We start from the raw sequence: 21,089 nt of genomic DNA, 5'->3' as shown, positions 1-21,089 counted from the left end.
AAGGTATCTTTAAAATTTGAAGTCTTTCACCCTTATCATCTGGGAGGCATCTTTCAGGTATTCCTTCTTCATGTTATTGCAAATTATCTCTATTTGTCCGAATTTGGCTTATCCTTTGTTCCTAACATTTATCCCATCTCCTTAAAAAAAGCTTTTCTTCTACTTTCCATTTTTCTTTCCTTTCTCTAAACCCACACATCACATATAAGTAGGCTTACATATATATACATATACATATACATATATAGGCTTTTATATATATTATATACCACTTGCTCAGTCAGAATCACTTGGGCAGAGTCTAAGGAGGTGGAGGATGCAGATTCACATCTTCTGGAATCAAAACGGGGAAAGGGGCATTCAAACCTGCATTTTAAACAACTACCCAAGTATATAGGATTTGGAAATTTTTAGGGTATGGCGGAAAATTATTTTGCATTATTTTCCTCTTCCACAGTCCCATCCATTAGTCTCAGTTTTTCTATTCTTCTTATAAGATGTGCAGTTTTGGTCTCTGTGAGTTTTCAATTCCATTCAAAGCAGCACAATTAACGAATGCATCAGATATTGTTTTAGGCACGAGGCAGTGTTAAATTGAAGATATAATCCTGACCTTCAAGTAATGCTACTGGGAAGGAAAAATAAAAAGGCAAATATTAAATGTTTACGCGCCTGAAGTGAGCTTCAAGAGGCTTAATTTGGTAAAGACAACTTCCTAAGTATAAGCAGTTTACGATATTGCAAATGAAGAACTTAAGGGGACAAATCCATTAATGAAGGATGGGAGTGGGGTGGGGGGCTCGAAGGGCGATTTGGGCACAAACTTTACCGTAAATAGCCCAATAAAGCAGCACACTGATAATCCGAGTGTCTTCTACAGCAAAGTCTCAAAATCACTTGGACAGTTTGTACGGGAAAATAAAGTGCCTTTCTAAGGGGTTTTCAAATATGAGTTTTAATATCCGAGTACTTAGGACTTTTCAAGTTTTAGAACACAGGAGTGCAAAACTTTCACATACTTAGTACCCAGTTTTTACATTCATCGAGCCTAACTACAGCTGACGGCCGTGTCCACCAAGCCCTTTAATTCTCGGCCCATTGGCCGCAGTCTTCAGCCTGGAGGGGAGGGTCACCTGCCAATAGAAACGACACCCAAAGGCTCAGACCACCGCTGTGCAAAGGACGCGCACAGACCAATCTAAACAGCAGCAGGGTAGGCGGAGAGGCCCTTACGGAGGCCCTTTTGATTGACGCGAGACACGCCCAATGAGCGCAGAGCCCACTGACGCCGGCGCCTCAGTGGGCAGGACATCGGCAAGATTAACCAATGGCGCTCTGACGCTGTCCGCCGCGTGGGCGGAGCTGGCGGCCGGCGCCGTGGTTGGTGTCGGTTGGCGGTTAGTGGAAAGGCGTTGCAGCCTTGGCAGGGCTTAAAGTCGTTCTCGAGAAGAACGTCTTTGTCCGAAGAGAAAATGAGCTTAGCTCTGAGGTCGGTAACGAGCTAGCGGCAGCGCTGTCCATACCCCCCCGTGGGACGCAGGGCGGGCGTTGCGTGGAAGGGATGCAGCCGGGCCCGAGAGGAAGGAGACGCAGTGCGGGAAGGGAGCTTGACCCACCCTGCGGGCGTCGGGGTCCTCACCTCGCCAGCCCTGCTCGGCCTGGGGCGAGCCCCTGCCTCCCTGTGGGAGGCGGTCGGTGCTTTGGGATTTGCCACGCCAAATCGGAAGGCTAGTTTAATTGCGTGGGAGGGGTGTGAAATATCGCGAGGTTTCCAGTCCCGCTGTTTCCCGGGGGAGCAGCCCCTGGAACTGCATCCCTTGGTGAAGGTCTAAGTGGTCTCCCAGCCCCTCAGGCCAGCCGCTGCCAAGGAGCTCGCAGATTCGGAAATGACACCAAACCTTCTCTCTTCTCCTGAGCCCCTGTGTGATGGTATAACTGGAGACAACTGGAGACCCATTTTAGTGATTAAAGATTTACGGATGTCGCTTTCAAAGCTTGTGCTTGGACTAGCGTTGCAGTCCCCAGTTTGAAAAGTTGGAGCAGTTTCAGGTCTGCTTCTTTTAAGACTTACCTTTAAAACAGTTCTTTTATTTTTCCTTCATTTTTTTTCAGTTTGTGAGGAACAGCGTACATGTTAAGGAGGTTTACAAAACCACTATTAACGTTGCTCATTGGTACAGTGAGCACAAATACGTACCTTTGGGGCATTTTATATTTGTGTTCTATTTCGATTCACTGGTTTGTTGGTGTGACTGGAAGAAACCGAAGTGTTACACTGTTAGAAAATGAAATAAACTTAAAGTCAGTGCTAACGGACTAATTTGATGCTATAAAGTTTCTTAAAAGATAATTTTGATAGATAATAAAGCACTCGCAAAGATTAGTGATTGTCAAATGTAGTTTTAAAAAACCGTATTGTATAATGAAGTTAATAGAACAGGTACTGGTTGGGATTTCTGACAAAAATGTTTCTTCTAGTTCTTTTTTCGTTACAGTAATAGCAGGAATAACTCCAAAGCTAGGGGAAGGAATGTCATTATCTTTCTGAATTACCTCTAATACGCTTCAGTTTAGGGAAATGCAGAATTTTAGCAGATTAGGCTATGGAAGGACCAGGGTTCTGTGTAATGTAGGGAACTTTTGTTTTCCAAAATACTGTTGTATAAATGTGAAACTTCAGGTCTAATTTTTTTTAAATTGCATTTTTGGAATCATTTAGAGATATTGATGAACTATATTAAAATATGTGATTAAATAGATCTTTAAAATTTTTGTTTTATAGAAATGAGCTTGTAGTAGACAAAACAAAGAGGAAAAAACGAAGAGAACTCTCTGAAGAACAAAAGCAAGAAATTAAAGATGCTTTTGAATTATTTGATACCGACAAAGATGCAGCAATAGATTATCATGAGTTAAAGGTAAATAGTCTACTTCTTCGGGGGTGGGAGGAGGGGTACACCCTGCAGTGCTCATAGTTGCCCTTCTTTGGAGCCATCAGAACTCCCACATGCAGAGCATGAGCTGCTGCTCACTGCAGTATCTTTCCAGCCCCTGTAATAGTATACATTATTATTATTATTATTATTATTATTATTATTTTGCTTTTTGGGTCACACCGGAGATGCACAGGGATTACTCCTGGCTGGAGCAATAGCACAGTGGGTAGGCGTTTGCCTTGCATGCAACCAACCGAGTTCAATTCCTCCCTCCCACTCGGAGAGCCTGCCAAGATACTGAGCATATCCCACCCGCAGGGCGGAGGCTGGCAAGCTATATATGCTAAAAACAGTAACAACAAGTCTCATAATTGAGATGTTACTGGTGCCCACTTGAACAAATTGATGAACAACTGGATGACAGTGCTTCAGTGCTACATGCACTCAGGAATTACCCAAGGAGGTGCTCAGGGGACCACCTGGGATGCTGGGACCACCCAGGTCAGCCGTGTGCAAAGCAAATGCCCTACCCGTTGTGCTATCACTCCAGCCCCTATTATTATTATTATTGTTATTATTATTTTTTTGTTGGGCTGGAGCGATAGCACAATGGTAGGGTGTTTGCTTTGCTTGCGGCCAACCCAGGTTTGATTCCTCCACCCCTTTCAGAGAGCCTGGCAAGCTACCAAGAGTATCTTGCCCACGCGACAGAGCCTGGCAAGTTACCCATGTTGTATTTGATATGCCAAAAACAGTAACAAGTCTCAAAATGGAGATGTTACTGGTGCCTGCTCAAGCAAATCAATGAGCAATCGAATGACAGTGATAAAGTGCTTATGTTTTGTTCTGGGGGGGGTGGTCTTATCTGGAGGTCCTCAGGGATTTCTGGCTCTGTGCTCACGGGTAACTCCCAGCCAGTTCAAGGCCCCATAGGGGTGACTGGAATCAAACCTGCATGCAAGGCAAGTGCCCTACCCATTGTACTATCTCACCAGTCTTTATAATATTATACTTTAAGACAAATTTTCTTTTAACATGATTTGCATTTTTTATTAAATATTTTTATTGGTTTTGGAAATATGAAATCACTTTAAACATTTATAGTTCAGTGTTATAATAAAACTTAATAGGACTCCTAAATTATTTTCTTAGAAAATCTAATTCATAAAAGATAAAATAAACAATATTTGCTGTTGTTATTTTTTGGGCTACACCCGGTGATGCTCAGGGGTTACTTCTGACGCTGTACTCGGCAATTATTCTTGGAGGTACTCAGGGGAGCATTTGGGATGCCAGGGATTGAACCCTGGTCAGCCATAGGCAAGGCAATCGCCCTACTCTTGTTTTATCTCTCTAGTCCCTAAACTAAACAGTATAAAAGTTCATTCCTAAGGTGAGATTTAGATTTTTTTCCCCCACATAATTAAGATGTATTAAGCTAGTGGATTTAGACAGTTCTTCCTATGTTTTCACTGTTTTACTTTTTTGTTGCTCTGATTGGGGAAGAATTGTCTTACAATTTAAACATGTTAGTAGCTGCGTCAGCCTGCTTTCTCTAGTGCAGTGTACATGATATCTGATGTCAACACAGTATTAATGGGGAAAATCAGAATTAGGGCTTAAAATTACTTATAAAGATACAGGGAAACTTGGTATTAACGGTAGTAGGGCTGTTAAAATGCAACACTGTAAGTAGCTTCACTTCTTCCCCACTGGTATTTTTTGTTCGGTTCTTTGGTGTTTGAACTATACCCCTGAAGGGCTTAGGAAGCAGTATGGGGAGCCAGGGATGGGCAGTACTTGGCTGCAGTCTCTACAGACCCTCCCACTGTGAGGACTGGCCCAGGAATTCCAGGACAGGTCATAGGAATCTATTTAACTGTCTTAAGATTCTTTTTACAGGAACCTGCATTGTGAAATAACTTGTCTATCTGTCCCTGAGCAAGGAATTTGGAACCAGGCGCCCTGGGTCGTTTATTTTAGCTACCCAGTTTGATTCATTCTTACTCATATGCACTGCTATTACTATGACTGGTTTGCAATCCTATTTCATACACAGGCCTCTTAGTTTGTTCTCTTCTAGTTCACCCATTACACTTCCATTAGGTTCTTCTTTCTAAAAGTCCATAGTGGACAGGAGAGATAGGATAGCAGCCTACCTCAGTTCCATCCCTGGAATGGCATATGGTCCCCTGAGCAGTGCCAGAGGTGAATCTGAGCACAGAGCCAGGAGTTAGCCCTCAACACTGCTAGGTGTAGCTCCTAAACCAAAAATAAATAAAAGTTTTTCCCACCACACACACTGTTTATTTCTTAAACTTTAGTGACTCCACTGTATGCTGATTAAAGTGCAGACTCTTCTGACTTTCTTAGGCAGGGAACTCCTAGTAGTGGGCCTTATATTTGGTCATCAGGCACATCAGTTAAGAACTTGGCCCAGCTGCCTTGGGGCCCACCAGGGCTCCTACCAGCAGTGCTCTGGGAACCATGCAAATTCTAGGCCCCTTGCATGCAAGGCATGTGCCCCAGTCCTTGGGGTTGTCTTCCTAGCTCAGGGTTTGGCCACTGCATACTTTTCTCATTTGCTAACTGCTTTTTCCTGTCTATACTCTTCCCATTCACATAAGGTCAGGTGCTCTTTTAACTGACCTCAGCCTAGTCTTTATTTCAGTGACTGCTTGGAAACTGGCTTTCCTTTTCCTAAATGCTTTTTACTTCACTTCATCCACATATCAAGAACATCTCTTCTCTTTTTAAAGTAGGACTTTAACCACTAACTTGTCAAGATCTTTAAATTGAGCCCTGGACTACTTGGTAATTATTAATGGAGGATCTGTTAGTAATTCTTACTATAAATGTTATTTTGATATTTATATCAGATATTTTACCACTTTACATAACCCTTTGATAACAAATAACTTGTTTAAATTATCTTTGCACTCAGCCAGTGCATTGTATATTTAGTCTAATATTTACTGATTGCTTTATCATATTTAAAAAAAGAATATAGAAATGAGAAGGTTGCCATTTAATTTCAACAGTGAAGAAAAGCTATTGCATATTTAAAGTCATAAATATGTAAGACAATTATGTTTTCTTAACATGTTATCTCTTAAATTGTAAAAACTTATTTAGGAATTAGAAATCACTCCTTTAGTACAGTTCCTTATAATTTGCTTTTCCATTTTAATCCAAAAGGTGGCAATGAGAGCCTTGGGGTTTGATGTGAAAAAGGCTGATGTTCTGAAGATTCTTAAAGACTATGACAGAGAATCCACAGGGAAAATCACCTTTGAAGATTTTAATGAAGTTGGTGTGTATCTTAATAGTTTCTGTTATCATCAGTTATCAGGGGAGTATATGATTAATATCAGTATTTTTAAAATTCTCTGGGTTATAGAATTTTGTTTATTGAGCTTTTTATTTAGTATGGATCTCTCACTTTACATTTTTGGGGTATTTTTCCTGAATTTCAGAGAAAAATAATATCTCTTCCCTATGGGATTTACTTGTATATGTTCTGAATATCATACTAACGAAGGAACTGTTGTGTAGCTTCTTATGGAAAGATACTATTCTAAGGAATGTGTGCCTTTTATTCTGTAGTAAAACTAAGCGTCTGATCAAAGATTTCTGAGAAACAAAATTTGGCATATATTTGTTTGGAAAATATTTCCCAAGACTGTTCTGGTATGTGATTTTTGTTGGCAAAATGGGAGAAAGTGAAAATGGTGGCAGTTGGTATCTTTGGCTGGGGCTGAAGTACATGTCTTCAGGTTGACAAAGCCTAGGAGCTACATACTCTGGATGACCTAGATCTCTGTTAATAAAAGAAACTGTTTAGAGCTGTTGTGAGAAGAAATAGTACTGAATCAGGCAGTTGACAGATTGGAAGCAAGAGAAAACATTTTAGAAAGACCAATGGAAGATAATGTGTCATGAGTGTAATGTAGTTGACCTTTTGTATAGTTGACTTTTTGTAAATTATTTATAGCAAATAAATAAGGTTTGTTAAAGGATTCTGAAAGACAAGGACTTGCTTTTTATTACTTAAGTATGTTGCTTAGTGCTGTAGTTTTCAACTTTTTACAACTGTGGTGCTACAGCATCCATCTAAGGATCGGCAGTTAAAACTACTGACCTAGAATATGATAAATGAGATGTGTGTAATACATATGTAATGCATAATTTATGTATCAGTTACATAATCTGAAAAAATATATCTATTTGCTTTTATTTTCTATATAATGGTAGCACTTGAAAAGGGTTGCAACAAAACATTAGTTACTTTTACATTTCTTTACAATTTAGTAACAAATTGACTAGTAGACACATTCATACAAGTCCTTTATTTCAAATATCCAATGGAAAGCAAAAAGAAGTAAAAATAAAAGGCAATTAGTATGTATGGAAGACATGGGTTGATGCTATTAGTAATTTTTTGGGGGGGTTAGTAACTTGGGGGTGATCTTACTCGTGTAAGCATCATGAGCTTTCCCATTATATGCCTAGCCCTAATAATTTTTATTTTAAGTCTGAAAAAATAAAGCAAAAATGGGGAGAAGGAAAATTAAAGATAAACCTGAAGGGGAAAGAAGCCATAGCAAGAAGATCCCTTAATTATCAACTGCCCGGTGACTGTGACAAGAGGCAGTTTTTCCTCTAGGAATCTTACTTTCTCTTCTAGTTATAATGATTTACTTGAGCAGGAGCAAGCCTTTTTTAGTCACCCAATATTTTTATGTGAAAATTGGTGTTTTCCTGGGGGTTTATGGTCTTTGTTCAAATTTCAACGTAGATTATTTGTTAAAAACAAGGTGTGAGGGCATACTGGAAACGCTGCTATTGAAAAGGAGCTATAAATCAGGTCCATGTGGTACAGTGGAGGAATGTAGCATGGACCCCTTAGAACCAGGTGAGCCGAGTTCAGATCTGGCTTTGACCAGTTACTAGCATTTCCGTTTTCTATGCCTCTTTTCAACTATTAAATGGGGATATGTGTACTACCTTAGTAGGACTTGTGGAAGGATAAAGTAACAGGAATAAGTAAAGGTTCTAGTGTATGGCAAGTGCCATTAAGTAGTTGTTACTTAAAATGTAATTCTTGTTTTATTTCGGTGGCTCAAGAAAATTAATGTATACATCACTGGAGCATAAATATTATTGCATTCCACGTGTTTATGGTTTTCTCATGACCTTGATTTTTTGAAAGTACTTTAAGAAATTTATTTAAAAACCTGTTTCATCACTTCAACTGATAATACTTTTTTTTCCCCTTCTTTTTGCTTTTTGGGTCACATCCTGAGATGCTCAGGGCTGACTCCTGGCTCTGCACTCAGGAGTTACTCCCGGCGGCACTTGGGGGACTATATGGGATGCTGGGAATCGAACCCATGCAAGGCAAATGCTCTACCCGCTGTACTGTCGCTCCAGCCCCACTCCTAAACACTTCGTCATGTGAATGGTTTTGAATTGTGATTTTACTAGATTTTGAGTCAGAGCCCATGCTATCTCTACCTGTTTTTACGTCCCTACCCCATGTTTTCTGTGCTATTGCCAGAAAGAAATAGTTGTTTTTCGAGTAAATGGTCATAGCTAAGCTCCAGTTCTGACTTTCATAGATTACCCTTTTGGATAAGCTCAGTATATACTTTAACTATTGTAAAGCGACCTGTTAAGAACACCAGCTATCAATAATTATGATTTTAAATCACTCAAAAACTGTGTATTGTTTGTTGATTTTTATTTTTAAAATCTGACAACAGATGAATATATACTTAATACTTTGTGACAGGTAACTTCAAATCAGACCATGTATCTAGTTTCAGGTATTATCAAGTAAGGATACTGTTACTCTTAGCACAGATATTTCTGGATTAAGTATGACAATTGTAATCTTCCTTAATGTTAGAAAACTAGTAAAATATATTTAATATAAATTTAGATAGCAGAAGCTAGTGAGTAGTATAGTGTTTAAAAATGGTTGTTTTACCCAAAAGGAGAGAGAACAAAAGGGAATGCCCTGCCACAGAGGCAGGGTGGGGTGGTGGGGGATGGGGTTGGGGTGGTGGAAGGGATACTGGGAACGTTGGTGGAGGATAATGGGCACTGGTGGAGGGATGGGTAAATGATCACTGTATGACTGAAATGCAAACACGAAAGTTCATAAGTTTGTAACTGTACCTCACAGTGATTCACTAATAAAAAATTAAATTAAAAAAAGGTTGTTTTAAACTTAAGCCCAGTTAAATTAGATGCCCATACTTCATTTATTTTGGAATACATGATTTATTTTATTGTCTGTTTAATATACTGGGGTTTGTTTGTTTTTTTTTTTTAGTTTTGCTTAGCAAATATTTGTTTCATTATTATTTTTGCCTTTAGGAACTGTAGTGGGATTAATTGTAGGAGGAGAATTAAATGTTACTAAGAAATTCTTTTGTGGAGTTTACTATTTAAATGGTGATAACAATAGCTCTGGTACTTTGTACTAATAATAGGTCAAGGGTTGGCAAAAGTTTTATCTATGGCCACATTCATGGTTTTCATACTGCTTTTGTGCTATCTAGGTAGAGTATTTAGACAGTCTTTGTGTACACCTCATCTCATCGTCATTCCTTGTAAAATCCATTAAATATTATTCACTTGACCTTTAATAAACATGTGATTTTCTAAGATGGAATAATTGAAAGCTTTTGGGAAGTAACTAGGATTTCATCGCAAGACGATGGTCTTTGGGAAGGATTAGAGAAAACAGCAACAAAGATTGTTGCTAGGAGTTTTAGCATGTTTGGCAAACTTCTGAGTAGTCCCTTGTGCTGAGAGTTGAAAAATGACTGGCCAGGTAAGAGTAGGTCAGCCAGGAAAAAATCTTGCATAATATTTGGAGTATGGATTTTAGGAAGCAGAGTCACTCCTTAAAGAAAAATGATATGTTTCAGAAGGAAAAGTCGTGAAGGCAGTAAAGATGGGTTGAAGGGAAGTGAGCCTGTGGGTAGAAGATAATGGATTTTATTCAGAGAGTGCAAGGATGAAAATAAAAGGGAGACCATAAAGAGTGAAACAATATCCAGCTTTAATCTGATGAAATTGGTTGGACTGATAATGCTCAAACTTTCCAAAGGGGACACTAGCTCTTTAATGATGCTGTTTTTTATGGGCCAGGACTATCTCCTGTTTGTTTTATTTTTTAGTGGAGGGGGAGGCAACACCGGGTTGTGCTCAGGCTGGTTCTTGGCTCTGTGTTCAGGGATCATTCCTGGCAGAGATTGGGGGACATATGGAATAACAGGGATTAATCGGTTGGCCACGTGCAAGGCGAATGCCCTACCCTACCCACTAGTGCTCTGGCATCTCCCATCCAATTTTGGATAACAATTTCATGTGCTGTTCCTTAATTTGCTCTATTCTGGAGTGTCAGTTCTCATGAGCTTGAGACAGTACATTATCTCAGGAGAGATTTTTGGGCCACAACTGGCAGTGCTCAAGGGTGGCCCCTGGCCCTGTGGTCCTCCTGGTGGCACCTGGGGCAACACACGGTGCTGAGCATTGGACTTTTCTGGCCAGAGGAAGTACATTTCTGGTAAAATTAAATCATTTGAAAATAGTTCCATGGACAGATATTTTTGAAATAGACTAAATCCTTCTTAAGCTGCATGTGTGTGGGTTGTCTTATTTTCACTGAAGAAAAATAAATTTCTTATAATTAAATTCTGCTTTGTAGATCAGGAATAGAATATGAAGGCATGGCGGACAATCATCATAAAGTTATAGACTAGTAATGTTTTAGCTGTACAGAATGATGTGTTTTTATAGTTACCAAGAAAGGCTGCATTCTAAGGCAAAGTATTGATAAAAGATTAGACAGAGAAGTCTGAAGTAACTAACACAATTAAAGCACCAGTGGAATAAGAATTTATACATCTTGGAGCCCCATCTGTTCCCCAGATCACCCTGTTGCTTCTTTAAGTACATTAATACTTTCAGCAAGCTGCTTTTTTGGTTCACCTGTCATGTAAATTATTTAATTGGTGAAGAAAATTTCTTAACACTTTTTTTTTCCTTGTCCTGCTTTTTTTGTTGGGACTAAATTCAAAATTAGTTGAGTTTGAGCCATAGAGTTAAGTGCAGTATTTTATTTTGGTATTATGGCTGTATATATGCCAACTCCTTTTTAACTGAATATTTATGAGCCTTGATGATTTGCATACTTATAGTAATATACTTTAATTAGTTTCTTGGGAGTCTTGGATAAAATTTAATGAATAAAATAAGATTATTGAACATAACATATATGTAGGTGATTTAGTGTTAGCTTGAGTCAGTGCTTATTTTAAAGTTTATTCAACCAAATATGAAACAGCAGCAAAATAACAATAATTTGTTTTGGGTCTTGAGTTTTCTTTTTCTTTTTGGGTGTGTGAAATATTCTAGTACTTTCCACTCAGTTTTTGCAATATCAGTATATTAATATTATTGTTTTGGGGAGGTGTCTTTGAAAGACTCAAATTCAGGGATTCAGTCACACAAAGCTTAAATTCTACTACTACATTTCTGAACTCCCTGGTTTTTGATGATTTTGTAAACCTCAGAAGGACTTAGTTATTTTTAATGACATAGTAAAAGTTACAAATTCTAGCATGTGTAATTATTTCAACGATATTTACTTAGCTCTTTCCAGAATTTATCGTGTAACTTAGACAAATTGTACCATTGATTTTTACTTTAATTTTTATTATTATAGCTATTAGAGACTATAAGTTTTAAGTATTGCTTGCTTAATTACTACATTATTGTATTTTGTATATTAAAATGAATTATTACTATTGAGATAGGAAATTTTAATTTTGTCTGAGAGGTAGCATACTGGACAAGACACTCTGTTGGCTATGGCCTATTTTGATATTTGGGAGGGTGCTGGGCTGTGTTCTCAGGATTTACTCCTGGCTCTGCTCGCCTAGGGATTACTCCTGGTGAGGCAGGGAGGGCGTTCAACTGGAGTTGGCAGTGTATAAGACAAATGCCTTAAGCCTGATACTACCTCTTTGCACCTCTCCCAACATTTACAACATTCTTAACTGTAGTCAGGTTTAATCCTTTTTAGTAGGTACTTTCTATAATTTTGGAAAATCAGTAGGTACCTTAAGTTATGAAGATGTCTATGGAATTTTCACCTGCCTGAGACTACATCTGTATCAGTGATGGCTGTGCAGTTTTGTCAGAGCTTTGTTTTTAAGTTGAGTTAAATTTGAAGAATAATCATTGCTAGCATCGAATTTAGTCAGCAAACAGAGCTTATCCTGTTAGCCTTGATTGTTTGGTTAGTGCATCATCTCTGCAGCTGCATTACAAATGCTTACACGTGTGCTTAATGTTAATGAAACCTACTATAATTCCTTATTTTTGTATGTTAAAATAATTTTATATAGATGTAAACCTTTTCTATTTTTCCTCTGAAATTTATTTTATGCTTGTAATAGTTTAAATTGTTGAGAAAACAGAAATATGTATTATAAACTTAAGTGTTGTATATTTAACCTACATATAGCTGAAACTTAAAATATAGGATGACTTTTTCTAATTTCAGATTTCTCATTTAATGTTTCATTGTAAAATGACATGCTGACAGACTTGATTTATATATTTAATTCTCATCAAATGGTTAATGTCACAATAATTGCTTTTGTGGTTATACAGATTGATTAAAAAATTAAAAAATTTTTTTTTGACTGTAGTGACAGACTGGATATTAGATAGAGACCCTCATGAAGAAATACTGAAGGCATTTAAACTATTTGATGATGATGATTCTGGTAAAATAAGCTTGAGGAATTTGCGACGAGTTGCCAGAGAATTGGGTGAAAACATGAGTGATGAAGAACTTCGGGCTATGATAGAAGAATTTGACAAAGATGGTGATGGAGAGAGTAAGTTTCAAGTAGCACATATGTACCTCAGATATTCCTGATATATAAATATATAGTACGTTTTTCTGTAACCAGATGATTTGTATGGACCCTTTGGTCCATATCGTTTAATTGTTCATCCTGTTATGGGCTTGTTTGCACAAATATTTTACTCCAATTTAGAACACACAAATCTTTGAAACCAGCTACATGGATTATAGAATGAGGTCCAATCTTCAAGAAGTTAACTACTTTTTTTTTTTTTTTTTTTTTGCTTTTTCCGTCACACCTGGCGATACACAGGGGTTACTCCTGGCTCATGCACTCAGGAATTACTCCTGGTGATGCTTGGGGGACCATATGGGATGCTGGGAATCGAACCCAGTTCGGCTGTGTGCAAGGCAAACGCCCTACCTGCTGTGCTGTCGCTCCAGCCCTGTTAACTACATTTTTTTTTAGTATGAAATATCACCAGTCTGCCTTAACTGCATGCACTGCTAAACTAAGTTCTGTTGGTCCCAACCTTCAAATATTTTGATTTTTTTTTTTTGTATATTGCTATTGTCCTAGCTCATGCTTTAATGATCTTACTGTAATAGCTTTGGGTTATAGTAGCCTTATATGTTAATTCCATGGATATATTTTGATAAAATTCCTATGTGCTGACACTACACAAGAAAAAAGCAGGTGTCGCCCTGCTCTCACAGACTGTCTTCTGTAGCCTTCTCCTTGCCCTCCATACTTAGATACTCTCTTGCCTAGTCAGTAGCATTTTCCTAAAAGCAAGATTGATAATTCGGTTGCCTTGCTCAAAGCCTTTAAAGTGATTCTTCAGAGCCTATAAACTTCACATCCTTTTCTGATCTCTTCTACATTATCTAATCTTATTTTCCATTACATTCTTTCACTTTTCTGCTTTAGTGCTCACCTCCCATATGTACACACTTATATTCCCCAAACATGTTTTATTCTGTGCCATTCATCATGGCATTTCTTAATTCTAGAATGCTCTAATTACCTATTTCTGTCTGCATTGTTAGACCTTCTCATATTTGCGAGAATATTGTTCGAGTATTGGGAACTTTTCTACATTTTAGTATTTGAAAAGGTACTGATATGCTATTAAACAAACATGTTTAAAACTTGAAGAATTTAAAATGATTTCTTAAACGGTAACCAATATTTGGATTTAAAATCCACTCCATATTAAAGGAACTTGAGTCATTTTTGTTTTGTTTTTGAGTTGCACCCACCAGTGCTCAGGACTTACTCCTGACTGCACTTAGGGATCACTCCTAATTGGGCTGGGGGACCAAGTCGGATACCTGGATCAAACCATCTGCCATATGCAAGGCAGATGTCCTGCTCTGTCTATTATCATTCCAGCCCCAGAATGTAGAGTTAAAGAAAAAGAAGATATACTAGAGCTCAGGGAGTACACACTTATATTCCCCAAACATGTTTTATTCTGTGCCATTCATCATGGCATTTCTTAATTATGTAAAGTACACCTTTACATAATTTGTAAAGGTGCTTGTCTTATAAGCAGCTAATCCTGATTCTATCTTTGGTACCATATATGGTCTCCTTAGCACTTCCAGGTATGATTACTTAGCATAGATCCTGGAGTATACCCTGAGTATTATTGAGTGCTGCCCCAAAACCAGAAGAAAAAAGAAAAAGATGTAATGGAAAATAAAAATAAAACTATGGAACTTCACCATCCTTCTTAACAAAATACTTATAATAAAGGTGTATAATAAAGACTTAAAGTATTTGTGGAAAGGATAGAAGCAATTGAAAAGCCCACATGTACTATCTTTTAATTATGATAAGTAACATTAATAGTTAATATATATTAGATTCTGTGCTCATGTTAATTTGTGGCTTTTATATCAATCTTGATAATTGTCATTTGTGAAATATGATCTTATACATGTTTTCTTACATAGGATAGATACATATACAGATAGGCCACTAGAGCTCTGAGAAACTGTCACCTGTCCAAGGTTTTCACAACTCAAACACATTGCAGGGCCCAGATCTCAGATCTGCAGCTCAGATCGCCATACCGACGAAGATCATGCTTGCAGCCATAACTCTGTATTGCCTCATGTGCTGTAACATAAAATACTAGGTTTCTGTGTTTATGAATGTTAAATTTTATATTATTAGAAGCAATGTATTGGTAAAATAATTGATACTTCAGATGCTAAAATTCGTTTTGTCCCCTCAAAAGATGGTCGTTCTCCAAATTACATGTTAGACTATTAATTTCTCTAAAATTCTTTATTTTAATGACATAACATTTTCCCTATGAAATGATTGATGTATAAAAAATGTTGTAACAAAAGACAGTGTAGAATAAAATGAAGTGTACTTATAAATATTTCATCAAATGCCTATTTTAAGATCTGCATTGTGCTACATTTCTTTGATATAGGAACTTGATATATGATCCTGTTTATAGAGAAGGTTATAAACTCAAATGTACCTTCACAGGTTCTTTAAACTCTCTAAAAAGCTCATTGATATTAAAACATTGGTATTTTAAATTCCGCAGCCACTTCCCTCAATTTTCTACTTTGCCTTTTTACATAAGTGTTCTGTTTTTAGATATAAAATTATGGAATTGTTATAATTACTTTTGAAATGCTATCCATAAATAACCGATTGTAGTTTGGGAACTGTATGAAACTTTATTTGAAATTTGAGCACTGATTTGGACCTGATGATGCTTGGGCCTTGCAGTACTGGGGTCACCATGCCTATACCCAGTGGTATTGCCACAGATTGAACTTGGAGTCTTCACTGAGAAGACATTTACCCTTCGAATTGTTTCCCCAAATTATTTTGTACCTGGCTTTATCTTTACTCAGGGATTATTCCTGGCTGGCTTGGGTTCCCGGAGATCAGCAAGGTCAAGTATATGTGAATATGATTAAGTTGATTTTTTGGTAATTTTTATTTTATTGTTTCTCAAGTTAATACTATAACATACAAATTTATCACATTTTATAGGTTTTTGTAAATTCTATCAACAATTTTGCTTAACTTAGCAAAGAAGTAAAACCATTTTTCACTTTGCTTTTTGTAGAATTTTGAATACTATAAAAATTAAAGATATATAGTATAACATAGTATTGTTCTTCAAAAATTATCTATTAATATTTCTATGTTTTTTTATTATAGTAAATCAAGAGGAATTCATTGCTATTATGACTGGTGACATTTAAAGAACTACAAGGATAAACAAGAAGAATGTTGTAGTTACCATCTCAATTTCTATTTTTGTGCCTGGAACCATGTTTTAAAGAAAAAATAGCCAACTTAGTTTTTTCCCTCCAGAAGGACCAAAAATAAGCATCTTATGTATTCATATTTTGCTACTGCTAAGTTTATTTGTACGAATAGTATTGTTAGTAGTGTGATGGTTTAGCTTTGTATTTATAATATAACTTTTATATAAAGTTTTTAAAAATGTAATCATGTGGTATACATTCTTTTAATTTTTTTCAACATAAGTAGTGACTTTTGGTGTACAAGTTTTTCAGATTTTTGTTAATAAAGTGTTTATTTTAGTATTTTAAGGTTTAGTGAATTGCCTGTTTATTTCATTTCCAAATATTTGTTAACTTTTTTCAACTCTTATGCTGGTTTCAGAAACAAAGCAATAGAATAGTACATTTTTTCATAGTAAGTTTGGTATTCTATGTCTCAATATAAAATGATGACTTCATATGGGCACAGTTCCATTTTTAACAGTCACATCTTTCAGAGTGGAGTGAAAATGTATGTATAGGCACTTTGTCCTCATTAATTATGTTCTATAACCCTTTTGGTCCCTTAACCTAAGTTATGACAGTTAAATCTTAGTATTTCCTTCTGAACTAATAAAGTTTGAACCATATAACTTCTTGACAGTGTGAGAGATATAAATTTTAGAATTTTGATCTGTTAAGATTATCACTCAGTTGAATATCACAGTGTTAAAAATAGAAAACAAAGTCACACAAGGAAGTGTTGTATTTATATTAAGGAACATTTTGTGTTTCTTACATAGAAAGAGTAGAGATGGAATTTCCAGGTACTGGTGAGTTCTCTGTCTTAGAGAACTGTTAGATGTGGCTTAGTCCATAGAAATCATGATTGTTTGCTTTAAAAGGGGCAATATCTTATACCTCTTACATTTGGTGTTTGTCCTGTTACCATATAGATTCTAGTCCCAGAAGCCATATGCTCTGGTAGTAAAGCTTGCCAACCCTATCTATTAATTTTTAATAAGGAATGATATCCAGATTTTTCTCTCCCAAGCTATTCACTATGAACAAAGCTTTTGGGCAATCACTTGCTCACTCATATATTGGTTTGCTCTTTAATTCAGTATCTAAGAGTTACTGAGCATGTCATAGCAAACCCAGCATCCATAGAGGAAAGTCATCTTTTATTTATTGTATTTAATTTTTCTTTTGGGACCACACCGGACAGTGTTCAGGACTTCCTCCTGGCTCTGCACTCAGGGTTCACTCCTGGCAGGGCTCTGGACACCATTTGGGGTGTTGGGAATCAAACCTGGGTTGGCTACATGCAAGGCAAGAGCCCTACCTGCTCTACTATCTCTCTAGCCCCTCCTCTAGAAATTTAATAGTGGTCACATTTCCGTTTTCTAGAAAGCAATTCCATTTTTTTAAATTAAAATTGAATTTTGAATATGAAATTAGTTCACAATAATATCCAGGTAAACAAACACTGAAAAAATACCCAAACACCCACCCGGGTTGCCTTTTATGTTTTCATCATCAAATAAGGTGATTTGCAGGAATGTAAAGTATAAAAGTTGAAGTATAAAACACAGATAAAGAGAAATCTAGATTTGCTAATTTTCTACCACTTATTTGTAACAAATGGCACTAGTTTTTTGTTACAATCATAGCCTTTTTGTATATATGTGTGTGTGTGTGTATATATAAATATATATATATATATATTTGCTTTTTGGGTCACACCCAGCGATGCTCAGGGGTTACTCCTGGCGGTGCTTGGGGGACCATATGGGATGCTGGGAATTGAACCTGAGTTGGCCACATGCAAGGCAAACGCCCTACCTGCTGTGCTATTGCTCCAGCCCCCATAGCCTTTATATTTTTATATAATACTTGGAATGCCATTAGTTTTGTTTTATTCCTGTGGGTTAGAGTGAAGAGTAGCAACCTGAGTTATTTGTAGAAGCTTTGTATTACAGAGGATATATGCTATTTCAGTGTGTCCCCCCCCCGCACCCCCCAGTTGTTAAAAAAGTAATTATAGAGTTGAAAGACAGAATTGACACTAGAGATGGTGATAAGAAATGAGTAAATTCGTTTTAAAAGGATAGGGAAGTTGGAGATGGTAATTATTTTTGTTATTGTCATGTATATCAAGCAGTGGCATTTTATGATAGAAGAAAATACCTGTTTCTTGCTAAATTTGACTTGTGCGTTGCAGTTCTGATAATTTGATAATTTGGGATTTGTCAGCCAAAACGTTTTACTTTCGCTTGTGTTACAAGCCAACAAAGCCTACTTTCTAAAGAATCTAGGTACCTACCAATGAGCAATTCTTGGACAAGGGTCTGGTAATATTTGGGATGGGGAGGAAAGAAAAAACATTTCTCATGAACTTAATGTATGGCAGATACTCTGATAGGATTAAACAAACCTGATTACAGGAAATTCTTCTTACTCTGTTACTGGGACACTTTCAAGTTAGTTGATATGCTGGTTTTAATGACCTTACATAGTAAACATAGGAGACTATCCAGTTGGGTGGCTAGAGGCTAGAATTCCATAAGACAGCTGTCTGATGTTAGCCTCAAGTAAATTCAGGGATTTATCAGTGATATTAATTTTTCAAAAATAGATTTTTTAAGTCATGTTTTAAAGACCAGTGTGAAAATCCCAAAAGTCACTAAAAATCTAGTTAAATTGAAATTGCATAGAGTTAGACATTATACAAAGGCAAAAGTTCATTATTTGCGGGGTGGGGGAAGCAAACCCAGTGATGCTCATGTTACTCCTGACTAAGCATTCAGGAATTATTCCTGGTGATGCTTGGGGGTATATGGGATGTGAGATATTGAACTGTAGTTGGCTACATGCAAGGAAAGCTTCTGACCTACCGACTACTATCTCACAGCCCCAATAGGTTTTTAGAGTTAGGCTTCAGACAGGTGGAAAAGTACAGCTAGTAATTAACAGTGTAATAACAGGAATCGGATAAATAGGTATAGAACCATGAAACTTGGTATTGATAAATCTAATACCAATAAATTGATACTGAAACATGGAGCACAAGATAATTAGAGGGAGCTGCCACACTAGAGCTGAGTGAACAGAAGGTTGGGTTATGGTGACATTTTAGAGGAGAGGACATGTAGAGGATGGCACTTGGAGGTGAATGATGAGTCTGGTTTGAAGAATGCTGAGAAAAAGTTGAGTGGAAGCAAGTGCTACCACTGCAACAAGGAAGAGCTGTCGCCCTGGGGATGCCACAACTAACAGGAAACAGCAAGCTGCTTCCTCCATCCTGCCTTCCCATCTCTTCTCTGGTGGATGGAACCTAACAAAATGTCAGCTGCAAAAAAGAAATGTCGTCTGCCCAGTCCCCACCTTGCCACTATACTATAAAACGGGGAAAAAGGGCTTAATAATGAGAACAACTGACCATATATTTTATCATGAGAAGGTTACTTCTAAGAGGAAAAGTTCACGGGGAAGATAATATTGTGGAATTGAATAATTAGGGAACTATACAAAGCTGTTTTCAATAAATGTTGACGTATTCTGCAACAGTGCTAAAGAGAGCATGCAGACTTTCAAAAAGGAGAGCACCAAATTACACATCTCAGTTGGAGACATGGGTCAATCCTCAGCTTGGAAAATGCTCCAGGAAATGCTTCTCCCCCGCAAAAAAACATTTAGTAATAATAAGTGCTGCTGTGTTCCCTGCACACATGGGTATTTACATACATTCATGTAGTGAATTTAAATCTTAACCTTACTGGGGTAGCTACTTTTGTATTGCCTTTGAACACAAAAATTAAGATGTGAGTGCTTAAGTAACTTGTTCAAGATGACAGGAATTGGAATTAATCGCTAGCTCTGAATTGAGAGTCCACAAACTGGTTTGCATAGATTGCAAACAGGTTGTATGGTATGTATGGAGTCAGAGGGAAGGAGGAAGGAGCCAGGTTTTAGAACTGATCTGACAGTCTAAAACAATGCTCTTGCAGTTCTAAGTGGAGGGTGCATTGGTGAGAGAGGTGGCTTAGGAAAAGTCATTTTGTTGTACTTTTAAAATGATGCTAATGGTACTGGGCATTGAACCCAGAGCCTGTCACATGAGAAGCCTGTGCTTTCCCATGAGTTACATCCCCTTCCCAGGTAAAGGTCGTTTTGTTCTTTTATTTTTTATTTGTTTTTGGCCTACACCCACTGATATTTAGGGGTTAATCCTGACTGCACTCAGGAATCAATCCTGGCAGTGCTTTGGGGACCATATAGTATGCTGGGGATTGAACTTAGTTGTCCGTGTGCAGAGCAAGTGCCTTACCCACTGTACTTCTATTTTTAAATTAGAGGCCACAAGATGTGCCCTGAAAGTAGACTATAGATCAAACACAATAGCCACTCAATATCTCTATTGCAAACCACAACACCCAAAAGTAGAAAGAGAGCAAAAGGGAATGCCCTGCCACAGAGGCGGGAGGTGGGGAATGGAGTGTGTGTGGGGGGAGGAATACTGGGATCATAGGAGGTGGAGAATGGGCACTGGTGGAGGGATGGGTACTTGAGCATTGTATGACTGAAACACAAGTACGAAAAGTTGTAAGTCTGTAACTGTACCTCACGGTGATTCACTAATAAAAAATTTTTAAAAATAAAAATAGAGGGCACATTTGCTAGTGCTGAGTAGGTGAGAGGTCATGCTGAGCTGGGGAACCCAGGGCCTTGGGTATGCCAGGCTTGTGTCCTGTCACTGTAGCTGTCTTGACTCTCATTTTATTAGTAGAATGCTATTCAATATTTTTTTGCAAACAGGAATTCATGGAATTAATTACAGCAGACATCTGGATGAGTGCTTAGTTGGATCTTGGAGATCTTGATTAAACAGCCCACACACATTTATTAAAGTGAAATAGGTAATTTGTCTACATTTCCTGATTCTGAATTTATTCATCTGCCATAATTGAAAGATTCATTGGAAATTT

The 21,089-nt window shown here is 37.4% G+C and overlaps 1 protein-coding gene across 1 annotated transcript; it reads left to right on the top strand.

Moving 5' to 3' along the window:
* The first annotated feature begins 1,363 nt into the window (after window positions 1–1,363).
* Window positions 1,364–16,819, top strand: CETN3 (centrin 3). Its single transcript, XM_004613074.3, has 5 exons — window positions 1,364–1,489; window positions 2,783–2,918; window positions 6,135–6,249; window positions 12,671–12,862; window positions 16,034–16,819. The coding sequence occupies exons 1-5, from the start codon at window positions 1,473–1,475 to the stop codon at window positions 16,075–16,077; spliced, it is 504 nt and encodes a 167-aa protein (XP_004613131.1). The 5' UTR covers window positions 1,364–1,472; the 3' UTR covers window positions 16,078–16,819.
* The last annotated feature ends 4,270 nt before the right edge of the window (window positions 16,820–21,089 follow it).

This window comes from Sorex araneus, chromosome 1, assembly GCF_027595985.1.
Source record: "Sorex araneus isolate mSorAra2 chromosome 1, mSorAra2.pri, whole genome shotgun sequence".
NCBI classification, from domain to species: domain Eukaryota; kingdom Metazoa; phylum Chordata; class Mammalia; order Eulipotyphla; family Soricidae; genus Sorex; species Sorex araneus.
The sequence above is the reverse complement of the archived record's forward strand: the minus strand, read 5'-3'. Positions and strand labels throughout refer to the sequence as shown.

Bases quoted from the DNA above. Each gene is read 5' to 3' on its own strand.
- CETN3 (XM_004613074.3), top strand. The intron at 2,919-6,134 runs GTAAATAGTCTA...TTAATCCAAAAG, and splicing joins TAGATTATCATGAGTTAAAG to GTGGCAATGAGAGCCTTGGG. The intron at 6,250-12,670 runs GTGTGTATCTTA...TTTTGACTGTAG, and splicing joins TGAAGATTTTAATGAAGTTG to TGACAGACTGGATATTAGAT.